Below are 26166 nucleotides of genomic sequence, written 5' to 3'. Positions count from 1 at the left end.
TAAGCAGATTGATAATATATGGGTTCTCTTCGATTGCAGAGCTCATGCATTTAGTTGCAAAATGCTACAAGCAAATTAACCGCGCAATGGCCATTCCCCCGATCTAAATCTTTACGTTTTCTTGATCAATAATATCCGCGATTTGATGATCACAAAACTTTCCTTGGTAAGTGATTAGAGGTGAAACTGAAAAGATCTGTGATAACACCTCAATATCGTGAGTGAACTTAGCTTAAAGCACTGTTGTTTGTGTTATTGGTCTAGCAAGCGACGCCTAACATTGTTCATGCATTATTTCTCGGGGAAATAACAAACGAAATAAAGACGAAGTTTAATAATATGGTTCGCATATGAGCTGCTTGGAGATAATCTTGGAGACAGGTAATAACAAATACGTCGAGTAGAATGATACTTCGAACAAAATATAGGTATGAGAAAATTAGATCACTTAGGAAACGCTTAGAGTATTAAAAAATAAGCTCCATGTTTCATAGGGAAATATCTCCGCAAGACTTTTGGTGATCAGATAGTCGTCAAATAACCTATATTAGAGATATCGGAAGTTAAACATAAGACGATTTTGAGACAATAAACATAGGACTATTTTGAGACTCGCGCACACAATGTTGTTGAAACGAAACTGTAACTAACACGCAAGTATCTGCGTCACGGCGAGGCGATCATTTAGATTTTAGAGCATAAACAAAATTCTCACACATACTACAGAAGAAGAAAGTTTGAGCATAAATTCATCTTATCACTGGTTTGTCATCAAATCTTTCGGGGGGTTCTTTGGTACAAAACACTTCATCAAGTGAGTATCACTACACCAGGCTTTATCAGTTAGGTTCAGCATCGAAGCCCATCTCAAACAGTTAGGTTCAGCATCGAAGCCCATCTCAAGGAAGGAGACTAACGAGTTCCTGTGCAATTAAAGGCCGTTCGTTCTCAGGTGTTGTACATAAGTGACAAAAATAGCGCACGACCTTGGAACAATTGCGTCTACTCGAGCTTAGAATGGTTCAACGAATTGCACGACGAGTTTCTATGTGTTACTGCAGACAGAAATAATATAGCAGCTATTTTTCAAGTTGCGCCAACTATACTATCGATAGTCGCCAAACTATACTATCGATATTAGGTAACAACGAGCGGCGCTAATTTCAACGTAGCTGCAGATCTGTAGCGTATTTTTCCTCTTGAAACATTCAATAGTATACCACTCATTAATCAGGGTGGGGAAAATTATAGATGAGCCATTCAAGGTAGAGAAACCCTATTACCATAAAACTAATATTTGTAATAAATAACGATCTTCACATATATAAAACCAGCATATATATATATACACATATCTAAGCTAAATTACAAATGTATTATATCAAAATTAATAAATGTCCTGATTGGAGTGATGTGTGATATTCAAGCTAGAATTTTGAAATGCAACCATTTATTGCACTGTGATCACTGAGGGGTCCCAGAAAACAAGGAGGAATAAACACTTAACAATTAGGTACTGGCGACTCAAGCAGGCACAAGATAAGCAGCGAAGTTAAATCAGCTGACGAAACAATAATATCAGCAGAAACCTGATCATTCGCGTAGAAATTATTTGCATAATAAATGAAAGAAAATTACACCTTACATAATCAGATCATACACACAGCAGCTTCTGCCATCAACTCATTTGTCGAGTTGAGCTGATTTACAGGAGGATGTCTCGAATTTAAGTTCAGGGGAGTTTCATTTTGCTGACTTCAACTCTGCACACTTGCTGGGCCACGGCTTATGCAAGTCGAGGTCCAAAATAGAATGAGCCATCAATAGACTTCTTCATATGGGATTAAATTTTCAATTATGTAAATTTTTGGAGTAACTGTCCGATAATCCAGTTTAAAGACTGATAAGAAAATTGATTGCAATATCAAAGCAAATTTCTTCGATAAGATGTCGTAGTAACACAAATTACATGATAACTGGAACATTGACACAGACACTATAAGGCAGGAAGCTTGACAGGTGGCAGGAGTTACGTGGTGCCGTTGAGACGTCGATATTCCACCTGCAGCTCCTTCAAGTTCTTCTCCAGAGTGCTAACCTCTTCATAGCGGCACGCTTCTCTGCAAACGTGACGAACCTTTTGTTGCTTTTTATGTAATAATTTTCCTGGGTCTTCTTGAGTCATATCAAGCTATTAAACAAAAATTATACACTGCACTTTGTCAGGACTTTGAAATTATATTCTCGGTAGCTATAGCTAAAGATTTTCGAATTGTATGCATAATAACCATTTTTGGCATTCGAGTCCTTTCAAAATCTCAAAATTTCAAGAGTTGGAAAACCTCAATCTTTGATGAAATATGTAGTAATGTTTATTAGAAACATCTTTTATATAATAAAAGCCATTAAGAAAACTGCTTCTTGATCTGAAAACGCCTACGGAACCAGATAAAAAAAAAACAAGAAAATTTGAAATAAAATCTTTTCTTCTATCAAAATTGAATGCGCTAAATGAGTATACTTATTACGATTATTATTTTATGTTTATAAATTATAACTGAAAACAAAGATACTTTAAATATCCTAGTCACTTCTAGCTCACGACTAAATTATTAGCTAAGTAATAAACAGACGTATAGAGAAAAACAAGGATCTGCAGACCAGCGCATTCAATGGATCGTTAACAATTATTGACAACGGAGTGAGAACTTACCTGGCTTGCTTGATGTAGTTACGGATGATGTTCATCTGCTGCACGACGGGGTCGTCCGTGGCGGTGACGACGTGCGCGTCAGCGTCGCCGCCCCAGCCCTCCTCGCCCACGGACGCACCAGGGGAGGGCCTGTGCACCAGCGCCCGTCTCTCGTGCGCCGAGGAGCCAGAAGAGTTTAAACTGCGATCGCGAGCATTTCTGTACAATAACCATCATACCTCATTTTACATCATAATTAATGAGAGTGTGAGTTTATGTAACAAGGCGCAATCAATGTTCAGCACACGAAAAAGACACCTGATGGGCAAAACAAATATTCCAAGTATTAATGAATTAAGTAATGTTAGCCGGCTGCTGTCATCGAACCTTGTAGTGATCACTTCAGCATCTCGCTGCCTCAGCTTGATGAGTGCTTGTTCAGCTCTGAGTTCTGCGAGCTCGGCAGCTTTACGTTCTTCAGCAAGACGCCGCGCCGCTTGCTCCCTGCAAACCATGGAACCATATCAAAACGACGGTTTGTTGATATCAAATCATGTATGTATACTTAATATACTATTTTCCTCGAGGTAAAATTTCAAATTAAAACATAAGCAAAAGCACTACATAATTAAGCCGTATAACTGGAATCCCATCATGAAACCCGATAATTCAAACCTTCGTTTGGTCTGAAGCTGTTGAAGCTCCTCCGCGTCTGGCAGCTTATCGAGCCCCAACACGTTTGTCTTGAGGAATGCTGCAGCACTTTGGTAAATGCGTTTCTGGAGCAGTTCCTGTCGTGGGCCCAGAGGCGGCTGATCTGCAATAAAATCAAAGAATTATTGGACAATATTTGATGACACATTTTGCAACTAGGAATAGTTACATAAGAAATTAAATACAACAATTATTTCAACACATTGCTAGCTCTGTGATAAAAGAATAATATCATAGCTGCACCTACTTACTCTCAGGATCATTTAGCTGCGACTGTTGAACTTCAACAGGTCCTAAAGTCTTGATCTTCTGGGCGGTGGCGTTGATACTGTCACCAAGCCGCAGCACCTTGAGCCGCAGCTCACATGCATCACTTAGATTGTACACGCTCTCACCGCTCCTGCATGACAACATCAAATAAATAACAAAAATATCAAAAGAAGAAATTGTGAACATGAAGAGTCTCTGCGCCCGCGATGCAATTGAAGCTTCAACTCTTCCCAAACGTACAATTACGACTCGGATGAAGACAAATACAGATAATGAGCTACATTAAAGATTTCACAAAATTTATATCAAGCCCAAGAAGGTAGCAGAACTTCTCAGCTATATTTATCTAATACATTTTTTTCGTCTAAAGCCACGAATAGTAAATGTTTAACGACGATTTAGTCACACATTCGGACAGTTTGGTCACTTATACCGAAATATTACCAGGAACTGAAGGTTGACACCATACTGTCGGGCACGTGCTGGGCATATAAGCATCCACACCAGGGGCACGGCAGGTGCCTTGCACGACTAGTGTGAAAGCTTCTATGGAAATGCATTAAAAGACATTGGAGTGGACCGTGACTGGCATATGCCTGGCACGTGCCCAGCAGTATGCGGTGAATCAAGCATATGCCCGCAATCATTCTTGCGGGCATAGTGAATGAGTTGAATGAACTTGTCCGGAACGGTACGTTGTCTTGCAGTGGAAAACTTATGGGCCGTTTTTGTGCTATGAATCTAAAACCAAAGAGTTTTGCTTGCTCTTGATGATTACTTATACTAATTGGGAATGCAAAAATAAAAGTATGTCTTTGTTGTTTTTCCGCCATTTCGGACTGACTTCAATGCCTCAAAAGCATGAGTTGTATCAGTAAGGATTCCTGAAAACCGAAAATTATCAAACATCATAGGTTTGTATTGGAGAATAGCTGGCAACAGGTTAGAAACTCGAATAAAAAACGATAATTTGGGATTAGCACAAGACGAACCAGAGTGAGGCGGCCATGGTGCGGTACTGTGGCAGGAGTCTGTAGAGGGTGGCGCGGTCCGTCATGAGCTTCCTGTAGAGCAGCGCCAGCAGGGGCTGATGCTGCCGCTGCTGTACTGCGCGGTCCCGGGCACAAACGCGCTGCCATTACACATGCACCACCACGTCACTCAAGAGTTAACTAATATTCCTCATAACAATCTTAAATGAAAACTTATTTAGGACTTACAGGGAATTCCTCAGATCAATGAAGTAATTTTACTAAAAGGTAAAACCTTCAGGCAATTTTTAAACAATTCCAATATTTTACACCATTGCCATTTAGTAGCAAAACTAACTGAAGTTGCAGTTGGCAACGTATGCAGCGCTCAACATTATTGCTACAAATAAACATGATGCTTAACCAAGAGTTAAATGTTGCTTTAGGAACTGCTCGATTAAGTTAATTATCAATGAAGCAAGTCCTCAATTAGCCATATTGTAGTGTCTATTAACCATCCAACAGTTAAGGTTCTTAAGCCGGTATTAAGACTACAGCTACAACGTTGGAGACTACTCCCCGCTTGCTGACAGGTATATAATTTGAATATAAAACCAAAGAATTAATACGAGGTAATGACGCCAGTAAAAAGTTACAGAAAATTTAACTCAGTACTCACGGCAGTGAGTGACAGAGAGCGCATTTTCTCGTCGACGAAAACTTGAGGTCACGGACGGACAGACGGACATGGCGAGCACAATAGTGCATTTTTTCCATAAATGAGAAAATGCGCTAAAAAGTTAACAATTAAGAAAACAGGTAAAGTCGAGAGCAACAGTTTGTTATGATGCATCAAGTACCTGGTGGCAGTGCTGACACACGCGCAAATGCTGCTCCCCTGTTAGTTGATCCATCATGGACGCAATAGAGTTGAGGCTGCCCTGAGACCCAGACCTCCTGAGGCTGAACCCGGCGCTGCCATCGAGCACGTGTCGGGACCCGCTGTTGCCGCGCGAGTGTCCGGGCGAGGACTTGCCTTGAGCAGAGCTGCCACTCATGAGCGTTGCCACATGCACAGGTGCGACCAGTTGCTCTGAGAAAATACATGCAGTCTTATTGCATTACACTAACAATGTATCAAGAGGAAGAGCAAATTAGTCTTTTAAATTAGAGGAGAATACTTTTCCAGGCGCAAAAAGATAATTGTCAGCCAAAAAATTTTTGCTGTGACCATAGAAGAAGGCTATCTCACGCATTGAAGAAATACTGACAAGACAATCAACTGTACCGGTAGTTACCTTAATTTGTACATTACACCAGGTTACTGAATACAAATATAAAATAAGTTCTACAATTCTTGGATTATAAGAAGAATCCATTAAAAATAATTAACAAATCTATTAAATATTGGTTTCTGTTAAAATAAAACAACCAGGATTAGATCTAGTCAGTACTAATAGTTGTCAAATTAAATTGGTTATCAATATAGATATGCATGCAAAACAAACTTAGTTTAATGAAATAAATACGGTATGTGTTAAATTGTGCACATTTGTGTATTAGTAGCCCGGCACAGTAAATACATAGGGACAAATATCCACAATTCATTTTTTATAATTATCAATACCTTCGTCTCAAAAAATAATAAAAAGGAGCTAAATAGCTTTTTCATATTTAGAAGCAAGAGTCAAAAGAGCAGTTGCATATATTCCATGAAAGATCTTGGTTTGAGGTTTTTTTGACAAGCATGTATAAGCTTCATTATTATTAACGGTATTAAGGACAACAGGGATGGCGAGAATCAGATGTGTTTGTAATATTGTAATGATAGCTCAGACAATGCTGGGCTAATCAGCTTGTGTATTACATATAGACAAGAAATGCTCACTAGCGAAGGCCATGGACATGAATATGGAGCATTTGTTGCACATGATGGCTCCGCAGAGGCGGCAGTGATGGCGCCGACGGGTCAAGGCACTGAATGATCGGCCGCAGTCAGGACACAGCGGCACACAAGCGTCATCAACCCACGGCACAAGCTCGCGTTCTTGAGCTTGAAAAACAATAACACAAAGTACAGAACAAAGTACTTAGTAACACAATTGATAAGTATGTTTTGCAAATAAGATATCCCCAAACATAAACATAAGCATTGTCAATGACAAAAGTTCCCCTACTTTCTGTACAAATAATTAAAAGCATTGATAATTATTTACATAATCCAAGGAGATATTCTTAATCACATTTGGAATGACTGGTAATCACAGACATCAGATATACAGTATATACTCAACTGAGATGAATCTGTGCTTTTTATGGGATGAAAAATACTTGTAATTTGTTTTAGGAATAAATAAAACCTATCATTCATAGAAAAATCTGGTTATCTAGGGAAGGTACACTTATGGGATTACTACAGGGGGCTAGTCACCACGCTACCTTTTCTTTTGACTGGATCTGAAGGGGCATCAGCAAGGAGCTTATCCAGCCTGAGGAGGAGTTTGTTGGTCTCAGCAACATACGTGTCAATGCGATCACTACGGATTGTTTTGAATAGAGAAGTATGGGACCTCTGGGGAACTGCACACGAGTACAATCTACATGAAGCCATCAGTGAGAAATATCTACAACCAAACCAGCAGCTCAAATGCTTGCTAATACCAAGTTCACGGAAAAAAATATCTGATCACAGCTATGAAACCAGTTTTATCAGTAATAGCAAATATTCACTATAATAATCATTTTTGAGCAAAAGAGAGCACTGGATATACATTCTAAGTAGTAGGTCAGGAACAATAATGCATACTTCATAGCTATGGTATATACTGTACTCATATAATTTATTCACAAGATTTGGACTCACAAATATTAAATGAGCTTGAAGGAGAAAAAAAACTGAATAATTAACCAGATAGTAAAGTATTCCCTCATTACTTTACCTGTTGCAGTGTTTTGCCAATTCCAGGGATCATTGCAGTTTGGTAGACAAGGTGGAACAGAATTCTGAGAGAAAATATTCGAGTAGATTTTGGCCCCACCAGCTTTTGACTCAGGCAACTTAGAAGCACAAGGAGCGTCATCTTCAGTGTCTGAGTCATTTAACAATTTTCTTGCTTTGCTGAATATAGCTGCAAGGGGAAATATTCTGTATGATCAATTAATTTTGTAATAGGAATCAAGATTTCTTTACTTAATCAAAATTTCAACTTATTATACCAGTATTCCTTATACAAAACTTCAAAATATAGTCTATGTACAAATTATATTTATACATGTATAATAACTTACACTTGAGTGAGTTTAGAAGGGCTTTATCTTCTGCAGAATGCTTTTCTTCAAAATGTACCTGGAGCTGAGCTATGGAGGTCAGGTCCTGCAAACACACAGGGCACAGGAATCCTTCCATGATTTCTTCCGTTTTATTTAACTGGAAATCTGTTGCAGCTGCCATGCTCACTTTTAATAGGAACAAGTTAACTGTCACTGTTAATCTTTGGCTACAATTTTAGCCCTTCTGAAAATAAAATTTGAAATTTTTTCAACAAAATTTATAAAATGTCACTAGTTGATACCAATTCCTTTTCTTCCAGTTAAGACAATAGAACGAGTCAAAACTAAACGCAAATTTTGAATTAGCAAAAGAAGACTAGCTAATATTTAAACCTTTGATTTCATGTGCCTGAATATTTGAATATTGTTTAGGGGGAGTTGTGTTGCTTTTTAGCACAACACTTTGGCTTTCATGCTCATTTAATTTCTTTGTTGTGTCTGTGCTCTCATTATGCAACTTTTTATGTACTTTTTCTCTCCAGCCCAGAAAAGGAAGTAAAATAATTAATGTAGCATAAATTCCTAGAACAAGAAACCTAAAACTAATATGAAATTCCAATTTACATCTAGAAATGAAAGGAGATAAGATCATTAAAAATATTGAAGCAGACAATAGGCCCAGACACAGACACCAGTCCATCCTGCCAGAGAGCTCCCCACACAATCACTCACATTCTTCTGGGATGTCCACTCTGGCAGGATCTCAGACAGCACCACCACATAACCTCAGCACTACAGCTCTGGAGCGACCCCCTGTCAGTGGTGTTGTACGGTACTTGCATGAGGGGGGTCTCTTATAAAAATGAGACCGGGGAACCACAACTACAACAACAACAGGTAGATTTGTCTCAAACACTATGGTTCAAGTTTCTCAATTTATTATAATATGAAAGGATGTGGTTCTTTTGACACCAGTGATTATGTTTTATGAGTGATATAAAGTGACATTCTATCACAGCATCAGCTTCTAAAATTATGGTTATTTTTTATGTTGCAATTAGCCTACTAACAATAACAGTGGTACCGTAAACTGGGGTAACTTTGACCACTTTTTTTTCAAAATGATGCCATTTTTTTACTAGATAAGTTAAACTTAAATTGAAACGTGCAAAATACAGGTCTATACTCTAGCTATACTCACCATAAATTGCTGGCTCCTGCCTCTCATAGTTTTGATGTAATTTAAAAAAAAGTGATGGTCTTTGTTACCCCAGCTCTTGGGGTTTCTTTGACTGGGTGGTAAAATCAATTTTATTTTTTGGTAAAATAGCTCCAACCTCCAAATAACTCCATGCATTGTAGTAGAACTCTTATAGTTACATATGCAAAAGAAAAATTTTAGGAAAGTGTCATAGTTTGCAAATGGGGTGCGCCGCCCCCAAATGGGCAAAATGTGACCATCTAATGGCAGCCGTGACGGGGTAACATTGACCGGTTTGGAAATTAAGTTAAAATTACCATATATAAGACTCTGTAGAGTCTGAAACACGGTTTGGAAATTAAGTTAAAATTACCATATATAAGACTCTGTAGAGTCTGAAACATGAAGAAAAAAAATTAATAGGTGTATCAAACATATAATATGTCATATAGGTACCTATGGTAATTTTAACTTAATTTCCAAGCCGGTCAATGTTACCCCGTCACGGCTGCCATTAGGTGGTCAAAGTTACCCTATTGGGGGGCGTCGCCCCCCATTTTCAAACTATGACACTTTTCTAAAATTTGTCTTTTGCATATGTAACTATAAGAGTTCTACTACAATGCATCAAAACCTGGAGTTATTTTACCAAAAAATAAAAAAATTGGAGGGGGTACTCCGACAGGCTTTAAATAATAGCTCTTTTTCGTGGGTCACATTTTTAATTTTTTAACCTATTAGATATGCAAACTTTTTAAATCTTTCTATTGTGGTACGTAGCCTCAGTATTAGGCCTTTGATGGCCATTGACAAAAATTTTCTACGTCAAATCGTTTTTGAGTTTTGGGGGTTTTTGTTAAAAAAACGAAAAGTGGTCAAAGTTACCCCGCCGGTCAAAGTTACCCCATTTTACGGTATATATATGTATCAAAATGGATGGCTAAAAAGCGCAGTAATTGCCTTCAAGAATGGCCAAGGTGGTGTTTACCACTTTGGGGCTTTTGGGTAAACAATTATTGATAAATCTATTCATTAGTTTTGTAAAGTTTGTATGGAGCAAGGTAACAGGCTAAATATTTAACATTTAACTGGCTTCAATATACAAAAACACTTAAAAATGTTAACACAAAAATACTCTAAACATTGAAGAGTCACTAACAGATAGGTAGCTGATAGCACAGTGCACAACACTATCAGACTCTACCCTCTAAGTCTAAACACACCAACTAGTAGTGACTTAGTGACTGATTGTACTGTTCGTATTTGATTCAGACCAATAAACCAATACTAAACATAAACTGAACAACAACCAGACCAACCTCAAACAACTTGAAACGAGACTAATGTTATGAGAAAAGCTAACACTGTTTGAAATAAGCATGTGCACAATTCAAACATTTTATTTCCATTCACTGCATTTATTTATTTTATATATAGTTTATAATTGTAATTGTTTAGTTTTAAATTGACATATTTAAAGATTGAAATTGAATATTTTAATTAGAATACTCATATTAGGGTGGAAAATCTTTCTAATTGCCTAAAAGGTCAGTACAATCTATACCTCTCAATATACAGGGTGGGGCAGAACCGATTGAGCAGTTTTGAGGTTGAATAAAAAAGTAATGGAGGTACATAAAGAATAAAGTTATTTTTTTTTCTAGGTTAGCATAATATACAAATTAGAATACTTATGTTTTGAAAACAATAACCGGAAGATGGTGGCCATTAGCTGCAACACACTGTTGGAGTCGTTCTTGGAGGACGCCAGGGAGTAACCCTGTCAGTGAATTCTGAATGCTATGCTGCAATGTAGCAAAATTTCTTGCAGCCCAGGATGGAAAACCTTGTTGAAAATTAAGCATTGGGAGACATGTGGTTCCAGCAGGATGGGGCTACAGCTCACACAGCCCGAATGTCATATAATGTTTTGAAACGCATGTTTCCTGGACATCTGGTGTCTCTGATGGGTGATTTACAGTGGCCTGCAAGTGCAAGGTCACCTGATTTGAGCATTTGCAATTTCTTTCTTTGGGGACATCTAAAAGAGAGGGTGTTCAGAAGTTGCCCACACACCCTACCACAGCTAAGGGAATGGATTATTGCAGCAGAAGTGATGGTCATACCTTGCCATATGTGTGAACGTGCTGTAGGAAACTTCCAAGAACAACTCCAACAGTGTGATGCAGCCAACAGACACCATCTTCCTGATAGTGTTTTCAAAACCTAAGTATTTTAAATGGTATGTTATGCTAACCTCAAGGAAAATAAACGTTCTTCTTTATGTACCTCCATTACTCATTTATATTGTCTCAAAACTGTTCAATCAGTTCTGCCCCAGTGAGCAGCCCCACCAGCACCATATATAAAGTTATAAACTAGCTAACACATTTAAATTGTATGTTGTAATTAATATATAACAAATAGTTAGGTAAAGACTACTTCTAGCCATATAAGCATTAGCTAAGCTACTAGCTATGTACAATGTATTGCAATTTACAACACTTGATGCCTCTGTACCAAAAATATACAATTCATTGAAACCTAATACACAGTTAAGCCTGTTAAGGCAACAAGTTTAAATTACAATTTGTCATAGTACATTTATACTAAACCATGAATAACAATATCTCAAAATAAATTAAAGACTTCCGCTTAATATATTTAAATATATAAAAAAATACAAATATTTAAAAAATAAAAAAAAATCACAATTTTCTTAGAAAAATGCAATAATTTAATCAGTTTGATTTAATCAATACCAAACCTGGTCTAAAATCTGTCAGTCTTGCATTCCTGTTTATTATGCACCTAAAATAGGACCCCAGCCCCCGGCTCAACTCTCAACCACAATTAGCCTACCACATTAGGATGAGGCGTCAAAAACCATGTAGTGTGACGTGTGAGAAAGATTACCTTGAAGCTTGAATACCATTGCAAGCTAAACTGGCACAGCACATCTACTATTCTACGGTAGTCTACCGCCGCAGTTTTAGCAGGATACAGGCAGGCATTGAATTCTATGCCATGTTAAAAGCTGTCATGTGTGAATAGCAGTGCAAATTTTGTAGTATGGCCACCAAAGCCCAAGCCCTGCTAAGGTTTGGCAATAAATACCATTGGAGTGATTGGACGCTGGGCGCCGCCTGGCAGTATATACCGCCCTCATCAGGCCGACAGGCCCTGTGTGAAAGGGGTGTTAGAGGCACTTAGTTATACTTATACTAAGTTATAGCGGTTTCAGCGTTTATTTGGCCGTAGCGTAGGCCCTGTCCCCGAATCTTAACATCACAGAACATCCAGTCCAGAGCTGCGGGCAGAGCTTGTTGCAGTCTCGAACACGCAATTCAGACTTTCATTGAATTCACTGCTACAAATCTGCTGTGCTTTTAAGGCGGCAGAAGTGCCACTATCCACGCTGGATGGACTTAAAGACACAAGACAACCGCTGAACCGCAAGGATGATAGTCGGGCCTGAGAGCGTCTCTGCTTCTGCTGCTTGCAGCTGCAGAGTGCAGACCGCTGACGGCTGACTCTCTCAAGCAAAGTACCCTAACAGTTTCCGCTTTCCGCCCTACAATTTTCCGCTTTCCGGATAGAACGCGTTTTTTGAAATTATCCTTTTTGTGGGTGTGGGGGCATTTTTAGCAATTTTTTTTTTAAATTTTCGATTTTACCACCCGTCACCCCCCTTTTTGCGAAATAAAATTCAAACTTTAACGAAATTGGGAAAATGCTTACTATGAATTGTTTATCTTTCTTTTAAGAATCGAACGGTATATGTCTCATTGTTGTAGCTTTAAAGCTGTAGGAGGAGATGGGTTTGCAGTGACAATAAGTTAACTTTTCAGTAGAGCCCGACAAAGTCAAGCGCGCCTAGAAATAGACATTCAAGGTTGCATGACTAGATGATACTGGAGCTCAATTTCTGTCAAGGATGGTGCGAATGACGGCACGAGAACTATCCCGTACGACTGCAGGCGGATAACTGAAGCACAGCGAGTTCAGACTAGCTATTTAAGTGGACTGCCGGTTATTTCGGTCTATCTTAAATGTTAAAGAACTCCACCACCCCTAACCCTTTCGCGATATGTCGTGAACGAACGCATAAACAAACGTACAGAGATGGTTTTGGAACCGTTGGATAGGTCAGAATGTCAGCTTTAAGATGAGACTAAAAACCGGAAAAGCCAAAATCCAAAAATTTAGAGTCGGCACTGAAGAAATAGGCCCGTGGGCTGTTGCTGATTCTTGTACTTTTCGTGACTTGATTCCACAAGGGATCCGGCCTTTTGAACCCGATCTTTCCATGACTGCCGATTGATTGAGAGAGCTGCTGGACCTCTTGCAAGGCCCGTAAGGTGCTAGGCATTTCATGACTGAACCGAACATATGCTCCTGCATAGCTTCGTCTACCTAGTCTGTTCTTGAAGGAGTTCATACTCGGAGCGTCAACGATGCTATCAAGGAGGCTGTTCCACATGTCGGTGACTCGAAGCGAGAAGAAATGTTGTCGCATGGATGTGATACAACGCAGTTTTTTTTAGTTTATAGCCGTTGCCCCTGGCGTTGGTTCTTGTTGCCCGAAATCAAAAAAACGGATGGGGGCGAAAGCCCCCGTTTTTCCGCGCCACTACGCGTTTAGGTATTGACACCGTCATTTCGAATACTTACATGATCTGCCGAGCGNATACACATCTAGATGTGTATAAGAGATATGTGCAAGGAACTAGAGGAACAGCATATGGATGTGGTGGCTGTTACAGAAACGCATCTGAGAGGTAGTGGACACCTGAGAAGTGGGAAATATGAGCATACAAGGGAAGAATTAAACAACAAACCAAGGGTGGGGGAGTTGGTATTGTTGTCCGGAGTGAGGCAGGTTTTGAGATTGAAGAAATAAATGTGGGTGAGAGTGAAATGAGCGAGGACATATTTGCCGTGAAGATTGAATATGCAACAACTATGAATGAAAGGATGCAAATTGTGATGATTGTTATATGACTGTGGAGGGAGTACGGTCTGAGCATGAGAACAGAGAAAAGTATGCTTGCATGAAGAAAGTGCTTGATGAATATAGCAATGAGATGATAGTAGTCATAGGGGACATGAATGGACATGTGGGTATACTAGGAGAGCCTGTGAACAAAAATGGGGAGCTTTTGAATGAGTTTGTGTTTGAAAATGAACTTGAAAATCTGAATGTTATACTGGGTGAGGGGAAAGTAACCTGGAGCAATAAAGAAAAATGCTCAGCAATTGACTACGGTATATACTAGTGTATATATATACTAGTCTTAAGGTGCCATACCTGGACGTATATAGAGGATGAATTCCTGTACTAATTCCTGTACAGACCATTCTCACCTTAGCAGCAGGTCAATAATTTAATTTAGTTATTAAAGTATTGACATAATGTATGTATAGTAATGAATAGAAAATCAGAAAGAAATTGGTGAAATTTAAAACATCTTGACATCTGGTTCTACCAAAGACAACAGCAAATATTTAAGCACACATGCTGCATAAAATAATTTTATTAGGAAAGAGCAGTAATTATAGATATGCCATGATACAAATTAATTTAATGGTGATGCTGTGAAATAGGGAATACAATAAAAATGAATTATTGCAAAAATCACTATGTAATGACAAATTTTGCAAAAAAGAGGCTGAACTCTGAACATGTAGTTGTGCTCAGCATAAACCATGCAAATTTGCAGAAGATTTTCATTTTCTAGAGGGTAAAAAAAATTCCTATCAGTTTGCTTCAGAAAAAAGTTATGTCAAATCAATTCAACTATCAGATATTAACTGATAATTTAGTATCTGATAAGTAAATATCCATTGACTTAATATCTGATTCCTATTATCGGATGAGTGTGTAATTTCAACTTTTGAGTGTATAATGTAAACTTTTTATCCAATATCAACTCGTCCTATACCAACAAACTCATGCGCTGCCAACAAACTCATGCGCTGCCAACAAACTCATGCGCTACCAACAAACCCATGCGCTACCAACAAACCCAAGCGCTACCAACAAACCCATGCTCTACCAACAAACCCATGCGCTACCAACAAACCAATGCGCTACCAACAAACCCATGCGCTACCAACAAACCCATGCGCTACCAACAAACCCATGCATACAGTATTTTAGCATACAGGATTTTAACAGACAACATTTTAGCGTACAGCATTTTAGCGTACAGCATTTTAGCGTACAGCCTTTTAGCGTACAGTATTTTAGCGTACAGTATTTTAGCGTACAGTGCTTTAGCGTACAGTGCTTTAGAGTACAGTTCTTTAGCGTACAGTTCTTTAGCGTACAGTCNTTTTGCTTGCATCACTTGCAACTGTCAAACTAGAGGCAATAAATAACAACCATTTTGATACTGCCACCCACTTCACAGATGTCCTTCAAATGAATTAAACTGAAACCTTGATTTCAAGAATTGGCAACAGGCCATGGGCCTATTTCTTCAACGCCGACACTTCTATTCTATTGTTATTTCTATGCCATGACTGAAGCTTCTTCACCATTTGTTAAGCTAAAAGATTCCTGACAGATGAATTATTCCCAATCTACCATTAATGACAACTGTAAATTTAAATATCACATATGAAATCATGTTTTACCAATTTGCTTTTAGAAGAATGCCTGATATACCTATATCACACTGAGATTGCAAGTCTCAGTCGTGCAGCTTTGTCTACAATTACCATCAATGCTTTTTATTTTATGATCAATTTAAAGAAGTATTAAGACCAATGATCCCTAAATCTATGCTTTTGCTGGAACTCTGAAATCATTTGCAACCAGTTCATTTCCATCTGATGAAGCTGATTTTTAACATTATTATTTGTCCATCAAGCTATGTATACATCCATGAGTTAATTGACAGATGTATAATCCTAAGGCATCATTTTCAATCCTAGGACCTGTCTTGGTTGTCTGTAAGTTTGTCGTTTGTGGTTTTCTATGGTCTCTTCATTAGTGTCTTCTGTTTGAATCAACTTTGCTGTCATTAAATTTTTAAAATTATTTATGCTTGATATACATGAAGTATCTGCTGTCTCTTATACACATCTAGATGTGTATAAGAGACAGGCAATATTTTGATTAGTTTAGCTTCAACGTTTCTACAAAACTTTGTGAGACCCACGTCTCAACTTACCCTGCCCGTCCCTCATTACCCCGTTTGACGGTACTTTCATTTATACGTCTGTTGAAACGCCACTATTTTTTTAGCGTTGCAATATTTTGATTAGTTTAGCTTCAACGTTTCTACAAAACTTTGCGAGACCCACGTCCCGACTTACCCTGCCCGTCCCTCATTACCCTGTTTGATGGTACTTTCATTTATACGTCTGTTGAAACGCCACTATTTTTAGCTTTGCAATATTTTGATTAGTTTAGCTTCTACAACTTTTCTACAAAACTTTGTGGGACCCGCGTCCTGACTTACCCCGCCCGTCCCTTGTTACTCCGTTTGACTGTACTTCTTTTATTTATACATATGTTGAAACATTTCAATCCATGAGGTAAGATAATGCCATGTAAAAGGTAAGACAGGACTGTTTGGAGGCCCTTGCCTGGTCCTTTATTACCTCTAACTAGAATGCATGTCAGGCAGCAAGAGTAACTGGTAGTAATGTCTGGTATGGCTCAAAAGGTACTTGTGACGTGAAAGTAACCTGTCTACATCCACAAACCTGGCAAAATAATATTTCATTAAACAGCTTATTTCTTTAATAAGGTTGACTATTCTCGGAGTTATCTGTACTTAGTAGGTTTTTTTAATATAGACACAAAAATTCATTATTTGCAGTACAGGTTGCTCTAAGACATTATTCTATGACATTTAATTTAGTGATGTTTTACCAATTTGTTTTTAGAATAACGCCTAATATATATCACACTGAGATTATCACAAGTCTCAGTCGTACACCTTTGTCTACAATTACCATCAATGCTTGTAATTATATCACAGCACTTGCTGCTGTTGTTGCTGTTGTTGCTGTTGTTGTCGGTGTTGTAGCACTGTTGTTGCTGTTGTTGTTGCTGATGTTGTTGCTGTTGTTTTCACTGTTGTTGTTGCTGTTGTTGCTGTTGTTGTTGCTGTTGTTGCTGATGTTGTTGCTGTTGTTGTCACTGTTGTTGTTGCTGTTGTTGTCACTGTTGTTGCTGTTGTTGCTGTTGTTGTTGCTGTTGTTGCTGTTGTTGCTGTTGTTGTTGCTGTTGTTACTGTTGTTGTCGCTGTTGTTGTTGCTGTTGTCACTGTTGTTGTCGCTGTTGATCAAATTAATTCATTATGGTGTTACTGAGAGGTATAGTTAGACTAAGATTCAGCACATCCTTTACTGTCTTCTCCCATTTACTTGATTTTAACTACTTATTCATGATTAACTATGCCATGTATTCTCTTGTTTCAGCAACAATTCCAGTGCCATTACCATTGCCTGTAATTTGAAATTTTGATAAACTGTTCAATTTTGAAGACCAGTTGTATTTACTAGTGAACAAAGCTATTGCAAGGGTGAGTAAACCAATGCTGTTGTATCTTCAGGCTAAGGGTAAGATAGTCTTGAATGCCTCAGTGTTAGTGTCTGGCACTGCATAGGTTAATGATAACAGCTCTTTTGTTTTGTGCTTGTATTATGCATGTTTTTTATGTTTGTCCTAGCTATTTTGCTCCATGTATTTTTGATGCTTTCTCTGAAATCCCACTTTGATTATTTAACATTTTTAAATTCAATAATATGTTCATTAATTATATAGTCATTAAATTTATTTTTTTTATATTTTGTGTTTTATTTATTCATTGTAGTTCATTAACTATATTTTCTGCTCTATTAATTGCTTCAAGCATGTTTCATCAGCAAAAGTGGCCTGGTAGCCCTGGAGAGGTTAGACGCCTTCATAAGTATCACCCATGTACCCCCAAGCCTTATCAATCAGTTTAATGTCAGTAAATAAATTTCAGTTGTGCTTGTCAGTTTACTGGAGCAAGTACCACCTCCACCTGTCCATGCTCTAATTTCTATTACACTCGTAGCATAATCACTCACTATCCACTCATTACATCTATTTGCTATTATTACCAAAACAGTTTGTGTTTTGCTTCCTTTAGTCAGTCACTTTAAGGCCCTTTGATAGTTCATCCATTAAAATTAAGACAGGTTTGATATTAAGATTCAATTGTATCTTACAGATGGCTCCGAAAAAGAAGCCCAAAAGAAACAGATGCTCAAGCTGTGGAAAATTTCGCCAAAACCCTGAGGAGTGCTGCAAGACAGACGACCCTGATGTGGCTGGATTGAACCTGGAGTTTGCGCAAGCAACGTCTGCAACGCTGTACACTCCAGCGCCGTCCGAGGCAGGCTGCTCGTCACACGCGTCTGTGCCTTCATCCTTGGCAGAGAGAGGTGTGCCAATGGTAAGTGCTTTGTATGATTTATAGTAGGTATTATTAATATAAGTGAAAATTTAGCACGCTGATGAATTTATTTTTTTTTAATTTAGGAAAGTGCCATGGCGCAGTTTGAGGTGATAATTCAAAAAATTTATACTCTATTTTTATTGCGTTATATGATAGCAAAGATGTAACTGTGTTCCTAAAAGTTCTTCCTGTGTTCAATGATAGTTCCATGTTAATTTTTTCCTAATCTTCTTGAATGCTTGTGAGTGCTCTCACGTGCTTACTGAGGTATTTTTTACTATTTGGTTGCTTTCGTTCGTGATTATATTTTCCGCTTATGTGGACTTTCTTATAAGATGTTATTTTTTCTATTAAAACTCACTTACATTTGCAAGATAGCCTGATGTTAGTTGTTCAGAGCCCGCATTTGTCTAGTGTGCTGATTTTGACAGCATTTGATCTACTCATTTTTAACTACTATGTTATGTTTTTCATTCCTTTCGGAATTTGTTGCATCGTTTCATGTGCAAGATTTCAGTAACTTTGCTTTGGCTTATTATATTTTATGTAGCATGAGCAAATTTAGCTTTCTTCAATATTACAGACCTCTGCGACGGATGACCGCGCGCATGGGCAGCGAACAACGGCCGGCACAAGTGATCAGCCTGAGGCAGTTTTCTCACCTGGAGAAGTTTACGGGTCGTCACAACACGATTGTGGTTTCTCGAGCTCGACGAGTACAGATGTTCCTTTGGTTAGTTGTTTACATTTTTTAAGCTGTATGTGTCGTTAATGAGGTATCACGTCATGATCATGATGATATTTTTTTATGTATATTCATATGTTACGTCTATTCGAGTGAGTACATAGAATTCAGTCAAGGTCGGTCTAGCCGAAACGGGATAATATTTCCGTTGAGTTTTGTATACACAATGATCATTTTCCATGTTAATTTTGTTGGTTAGACATTTTAAATGTTGTTTTTAGTTGTTTTATGTGCTTTGTGAGTTATGCCGCTCTTTGCTTTTACTTGTGGTTGTAAAATATTTCAAATCAAATGTTATTATATTATTATGATTTAATATTATTTTAGATTTAATTGAAAATATTAAATGAGTTTATTTTCATTACCTACCCACCTCTTTTATCAATGTCGTTGATAGCTGCAGAATCCACCGAAAAAAAGACTGAAGAAGGAACGTCCAGAGTTTGAAATTGATGGTGTATCGGCATCGCAAGTGAGTATATGAATGAAATATTTATTCCCCAAGTTGTCTTATGGCCCGTAATTTCTTTACGCTCCGAAGTAATTTTTCACTGATATGGTCTGCATCTTCATATTAATTTGGTGTTGATATGTTGAGGCAATACCAGTGGTTAAAGTTCAGAGTTCCAGGATTGGGGTAGCGAGCTATGGGTTTAATTCCAGCTTCCTGCGACAGTTATGGTCAAATCGTCTAGGAGGCTGGGCGGTTAAGGAACGTAAAACTGTAGTAGTTAGTTGCGTGCTCGAGACTCCTAACAAGCTATGAATGTTTTCGATGTTTAGAATTGGCGACAGATCTAACGGCCTGATCAACGCTGACACCGCTACAGTATACTACTATAATAATGTACCTAAGTTCTTAGGGCGTCATTCGTTGTCGCAGTTATAAAGAATAATATTTTTTGAATTGTATAAACGTAAAGTAATTTAAAATACATGAGCACTGTGTTAGATGTGTTTTTTTGACTGTTTCAAGTATTTTTTCTGATCATTATGTTCGTTTCTGAGAAAATTGATTAGAAACCCGTCTATGAACAAGATAGCTATGTCATAAATACTGTTGATATACAGTATATGTTTGCTTATTATGGTTGGTTATTGAAATATTTTTTGTTGGTCTGTCTTATCGGTGACCATAAAATATACATATTGCGGATATTTATTTCGACTATCGTGCTTTAGTCTAGGAACGACTTGTCACGATTCTCCATGTCACGATTCTCCATGTCTAATTTAGGTTTTGCTACTTTTAGCATGAAAAAATTCTCTTAATGTTACAACTAAAGATAAAACAAATTTATTTAGGTACGTTTAGGTACGTACTTTAACGCTGCAACGTTTTCATGCAGTATGTAGATATTTATGGTATGTTGAAACAGAGCAATTGCAGCAGACAAGCATGTATACCATGTTTTGAGATACAGTTTCACAGTACATGCATTGAACTGTTGAAGTCCTTTGAATTTAGACTGTGTAAGATGAAACTGGGATTGAAAGGATTAATTTTCATGTTGTATATCTTTTTGCCATCTAGCGGGCTTTGTGAAAAGCACCCAGAGCATTAATGTGAACATCATTTGGCTCTTTACCAAGAAATACCAGAGCCACCTGCAATAATTCTCATAGTCATCTCTTCCCTGGATTATGTGAAGTTGGTTATGGTAGAACTAAATAATAGATTCAGTTACTGGTTTCAGGATGGATGAAAGATTTTCAATATTTGCAGTACTTTAAGGTTTTGATTTATCTACTTGATCCCATGTTTGAGAGAAGCATTCAAACAGCTTGATACTTGGCCCAATGCAACATCCCAGTAACATTGAAAATGGTAGCCATAATCAATTCAAGAAAATGATGCATACAAACTAAGCTGCAAAGCTGCAATGTCTGTTGCAGTAAGGCACATACTCCAGCTTTTGTACCAGTGTTGCTGGAAGTGGTATCAAAATATTTCTGATTTCTGCTTGTCTACATATTTTCTTCATTTTTCTGCATTTTAGTGTTTATCATGTCATCATTTTTTCAATTACTTGAAGCACCTTATAAATTCCACCTAAACTTCCACGCCTTCCTCTGTCTTTGTCCAAGCAATAAATTTTGATCTTCTGGATTCTTGATTAAATTTAATGCATGTGCAACATCAAAGTGGTCATCAAATTTTGAGTTAAATTGATGGTCTTTCTGCTGTTGACTTTCTGTTTGTCTACTGGCTGCTTTTTTCATACCCTGCCATTGCTTGTGCTGCTCTTTTATATTGTTGTGGGAATTCTTGCTTTTGCTCCAAAATTATCAAATCATTAGCAGTAGAGGCAGCACTTTCTTGAATAGTTCCCTTGTCTAGTGTGTGTAGGTGAAAGAATTGCTAAGAACTTGCCAATCTGATGGTAGCTTGGACCCTGCAATACCTTCACATGTGCATCCAATTAGCCTAGTGCTTGAGTGTGTGTGATAGCACTAGTTGCTGGAGTTCTGCATTATGCAGCTATCTTTAGTTACCGTGTGAAACAAAGATGGGACAGGTTCATAAATGATCAAACTGGGACAAAGGCATCAATGATCCCTTTTTTCAAAGTCAATTGTTAATATAATGGTATTCTACAATATATCACTGATATACATAAACTGTTCTCATGTATGAAACAAGTAATATGCTACTGTTTCATTTGCTCCTGTAATATGTAAGGAATATGCTATAAAATTCAAGTATGCAAGTCATACAACAGTTAATAGCACATGCAGTTGGGGAGTGTATTTACAGTGAGACTGAAGTGCAGTATTGGCAAGTTTTCAAATCAGGTTATAGAAAGAAATTGCACATGGCTATTCAGTCAAATTAAATTTATAAGTTTGGCTGCGGAGTCCTAAAAAAATTGTCATGATAACGCAACAATTGTTTTAGAACATCTAACTTTAATAATAGGCAAAAAAATTTTCAAGAAACTTTCATTGGTGCTGCACCAAATGTACATGTCATTCTCTGTTTAATTTCCTCATTTTAAAGGAAAGTTCAATTTGACTAATATCAAGAATTATGTGAAACAATAGCATATTCCTTACATATTACAGGAGCAACTTTTTTATGTTGCAGCTTTGCAGCTTAGTTTGTATGCATCATTTTNCACCGCACTTTCTGTGAGTGCTATTATGGTATTTAATCGATCACTTCTTTAAAACAAAAGTGCTGTACCAACTTCCTCAATGCTTGATATTGGCTGGTGAAGTCTTTTTTTGTTGATATTTCATCACTTAATAAATGTTCATCATAGCGATAGTATGTGTTACGTTTGACTACCCTAGGATAACCACCAAATGTACAGGTCATTGTCTGTTTAATTTTCTCATTTTAAAGGAAAGTTCTTAATTTGACTAATTTCAAGAAGAAAATGCTTCATGAGGCATTATAAACGTTTCAGTTTTTGCCATTAATTAAATAAAAATCTCTAAAATTCACAAAACCATTATATATTGAAGAATTTCTTTATTAATGTACATGTTAGTCATGAATCAGCCAGTTGCATTTTGGGTTCTGCATTTCTTTGCAGGAAATTTCCATTGACTTGCATGTATAATATTGTTCCCAATTAATGAGGATGAAGTATGATGATCAATTGGTTGCCAAGTGTGAGCAATATTATGGGTTAGGCTATTTGATTATGTTAAATATATGGACTTAGGTGTTTGGACTTTTATACAAGAATCAAAATAATGCATCATGAGTGTCTAAAAATCTGTCTTCAATTACGATTAATAAATTTCCAACCACTGAAAACAATTTGCTTTTTCTGCGCTCACTGCGCAAGCTATGTTATTTAGTGCTGTTGAATTTTCAACGCAACATTCCCTCAATATACTCTTACCTCATCTATGTTGTAGTGAGCGTTGCATTTTTCATGGAGATTTCCTACACTGAAGTGACAATGAGAAACAAATTTTTATGCAAATAAACTACAATTTTCCTAGAAATGCTCTGATTCATTGCTCATCATGGAGAGCAAATTAATAGACACACTCGGTACCTAATTGTGATTAATGTTTTAACAAAACATGTATTATTTAGTAATGAAACATGTATTGATATAAAATAGACACATCCAAGTTCTTACTTAATCATGAGAACTTGTTAGCATATGTCATGGTTATGGAACCCTTTTTGGATACATGTTGCAAATAAATTATTATGCAAAAAATTGGTGATAACAGGAGTTTGTTTTGCAAATTGTCTAATTGATGACTTTACCTGGTTAAAAATTGGATGAAACCTAACATTATGAATTAAATTATTTAATTGGTCAAATGAAATGAGCTTATCATGGGCTGCAATATTGATTATTTTACTTGACATGAAGACAATCGAATAAGATTTGTAAGTTTATTTTTGGACCATGTTTCATTATTTGAAATTATTTAGTAGTCCTACTAGGAAGTATCTTATTTACCTTTCTTACTAGTGACTTTTATTTACTAGTAACTATCTGATATCAATCTGATTTATTTACTAGCAACTATATTATCAGATTGATATCTGTAAGACTTTCATAACCTTTAATATTTAAACAGCTTTAATATCCAAATTCCACTGAATCTTACAGATGGGTCCAAAAAAGAAGCCAAAAAGGAAGCAGTGCTTCAGTTGCGGCCAATTTGGTCACTATACGCAGGACTGCCAAAAAGGAGAAAACCATGACGTGGCTGCAGTGAACTCTGAGCCCGAGGCTGCAACGTCTCCGACTTCACTGATCTCAGAGGTATTGTTTTTACAGCGTCTGCTATGTAGGCTCCAGTTTTAATGTAGTGATCTTTTTTACCGTTATCTGTAATAGTATCTATGTCAATCATATTTGCTTTCGTTTGCTATTTAAATTTGAAGTTAAAAAATTCTCTTTATTCACAGAGCCCGTCAAGAGGTGGCCAAACGCCTGGTCAGTGTGTGACTATGAACACCTCAGCGCATGGCAAGGCAGGCTGCTCTTCACGTCAGGAAGACGTGCCTGTGCTCTCATCCTCAACAGAGAAGGATTTACCATTGGTGAGTGCTATGAATGATCAATTACAGCAGCTGTTATATTGATTTAAATTACAATTGGACTACTTGTGCTTCCTCTTTTTCGTGATTATAAGATCTTGTCGTGAGACATGTTACATCGATAAATCTGGCATATTTTTTTCATTGTTATATGTAACTTGATACAAGAGATGTTATCTTAATAGTATTTGTCTCTAGATTATACGGCTATTTATACGGTATGATGGTCATGGTCATGGCAACTGTTGGTTTTAGTAATGTCATGGGCTTATTTTATTATTGTTTCACTGTTTGTTATTTTTGTGGCTATTACATTTTGCGCAGGTCAGATTAATTTTCGTATTACTCAATTTTTCACCAAATATTGACTTTTGCAAAGTCCTCCTAAGAAGAGACTTAAGAAGGGGCATCAAGATTCAATATTTTTTAATGAATCGGTTATGACAGTGAGTATTTTAGGAAAAATAATTATTTTGCAAGTTTATTCATGGTCCACAAACAATTTTTCGCGCTGTTAACTAGGCATTTATGAAGTTCATCCGGATTTTAATATCGGCTTGTGGCGTGTATGTGCGATATTAATTTTTTTTGTTTGAAAGTGTATTCTGAAATTTCGTTCGTTAAACTTTTAGAAGTGTTGTTATTGCTGTCACTGTAATTTCTTTATTTTATGTATTTAGTAGGATTTTCGATTTTGAAAACAATTGTCTTATTATATGGTATTACACAATATATGATTATATGATTTGAACATGATGCACCAATCTTTAGTAGTTAGATTGTCAGATCTCTAATGTAATATCCACAAATTGAATTTTTGTCAACATTACAGGCCTCTACAACAAGTGACCGAGTGCATGGACAGCGAGCGATATCTCTCACCGCTGTTCATGGTGAGACTGGCTACTCACCCCAACTTCACACGTCAACAGATGCTAGTGGGCCTTCATGCTCGACGAGTGCAGATTTACCTATGGTGAGTTATCTCTCAATTAGGTTTGGCTGATATTTCATCATTATTACTAGATTTTCAGGTGCTATGGATATTTAATCCGAACTGTATGTGTAATTTATTGTTTTCAGTGATATATTATTCAAGTACTGATACTTGGGGCTGGACAAGTAAATACTTAAGGCTTGACTCATGGTGGGGTTGATACAGGATATTTTTTATAAGAACTTATACATGAAGTTATTTTCAGCTGGTGAGCATTTTGTTTGATGCGTATTTTTTGCTTGCTTTAAATCTTTCACTCATTTCTGAGAATATCGACCGCAAGTTTATTTAGCAAGACAGATATGCCATACTGTTGATATATCTGTTTGCTTATTATGGTTGGCTGATGGTATATTTTGTGGTTTGTCTCATCGTTTACAGACAAAATCAACCTAGTGCGGCTGTTTATTTTGTCTATCGTGCTTTAGTCAAGGAATGATTCTCCATATGTATGTTTTTTTGCGCTACTATTTCCTTCATGCATTCACTTAAGATTTTAGAGCTCTTTTGCCCCACTAAGTTCGTTGTTAAGCCTTTATAACATTTTGCTCGAACATCGCCTAAAATTTCCCTTAGATTCATTCGGTTCTCGAGAAATGGGATATATTGAAGGATGTTGTACTTGTTTTTAGTTTAATTTTATACAATACATTCTAATAATTTTGTATGTGGTATAATCCAGCAGCATTTACAGAGTTCTTCGAACAAGAAGAGGAAGATGGATGGGTCAACGGAATCCTTACTGACGAGTGTGCCGTTTCCGCCGGTGAGTACTTATTCTAAATATTTCGAATATTTTGCGTTTCAGGTTTCCCGTAGAAAACTTAGTGATTTTCA

The 26166-nt window shown here is 37.2% G+C and overlaps 2 protein-coding genes across 3 annotated transcripts; one reads left to right on the top strand and one right to left on the bottom strand.

The window, feature by feature from the left end:
* Positions 1-319: 319 nt before the first annotated feature.
* LOC108675052 (rabenosyn-5) lies at positions 320-8162 on the bottom strand. 2 transcript variants are annotated; one of them, XM_018163034.2, is made up of 11 exons: positions 7936-8162; positions 7587-7775; positions 7087-7227; positions 6536-6700; positions 5508-5740; positions 4669-4808; positions 3658-3806; positions 3368-3509; positions 3080-3196; positions 2714-2911; positions 320-2120 (listed from the first exon to the last, which is right to left on the bottom strand). In XM_018163034.2, exons 1-11 carry the CDS (start codon positions 8096-8098, stop codon positions 2030-2032), a joined length of 1728 nt encoding a protein of 575 aa, XP_018018523.1. In that variant the 5' UTR covers positions 8099-8162; the 3' UTR covers positions 320-2029. The 2 variants fall into 2 exon arrangements, with proteins under 2 accessions (XP_018018523.1, XP_047739336.1); XM_047883380.1 differs by having other exon boundaries at positions 7087-7232; positions 7592-7775.
* Positions 8163-17418: 9256 nt separating this feature from the next.
* On the top strand, positions 17419-26095 carry LOC108675036 (the record flags this gene model as incomplete). Its single annotated transcript, XM_047883376.1, has 5 exons — positions 17419-17661; positions 23899-24054; positions 24201-24335; positions 25165-25308; positions 26012-26095. Coding segments are annotated over exons 2-5 (519 nt in total), but the record flags the coding sequence as incomplete, so codon positions are not given.
* Between the last annotated feature and the right edge of the window lie 71 nt (positions 26096-26166).

Source organism: Hyalella azteca, unplaced genomic scaffold (assembly GCF_000764305.2).
Source record: "Hyalella azteca isolate HAZT.00-mixed unplaced genomic scaffold, Hazt_2.0.2 contig12774, whole genome shotgun sequence".
Lineage (NCBI taxonomy): Eukaryota > Metazoa > Arthropoda > Malacostraca > Amphipoda > Hyalellidae > Hyalella > Hyalella azteca.
This window is presented reverse-complemented; position numbering and strand designations above follow the sequence as displayed.

Coding starts and splice junctions, on each gene's coding strand:
- LOC108675052 (XM_018163034.2), bottom strand. CDS start 8,098: ATGGCAGCTGCAACAGATTTCCAGTTAAATAAAACGGAAGAAATCATG. Junction 7,228..7,586: donor TTGGCAAAACACTGCAACAG/GTAAAGTAATGA, acceptor ACTCGTGTGCAG/TTCCCCAGAGGTCCCATACT. Junction 2,912..3,079: donor GCTGAAGTGATCACTACAAG/GTTCGATGACAG, acceptor GTTATTGTACAG/AAATGCTCGCGATCGCAGTT.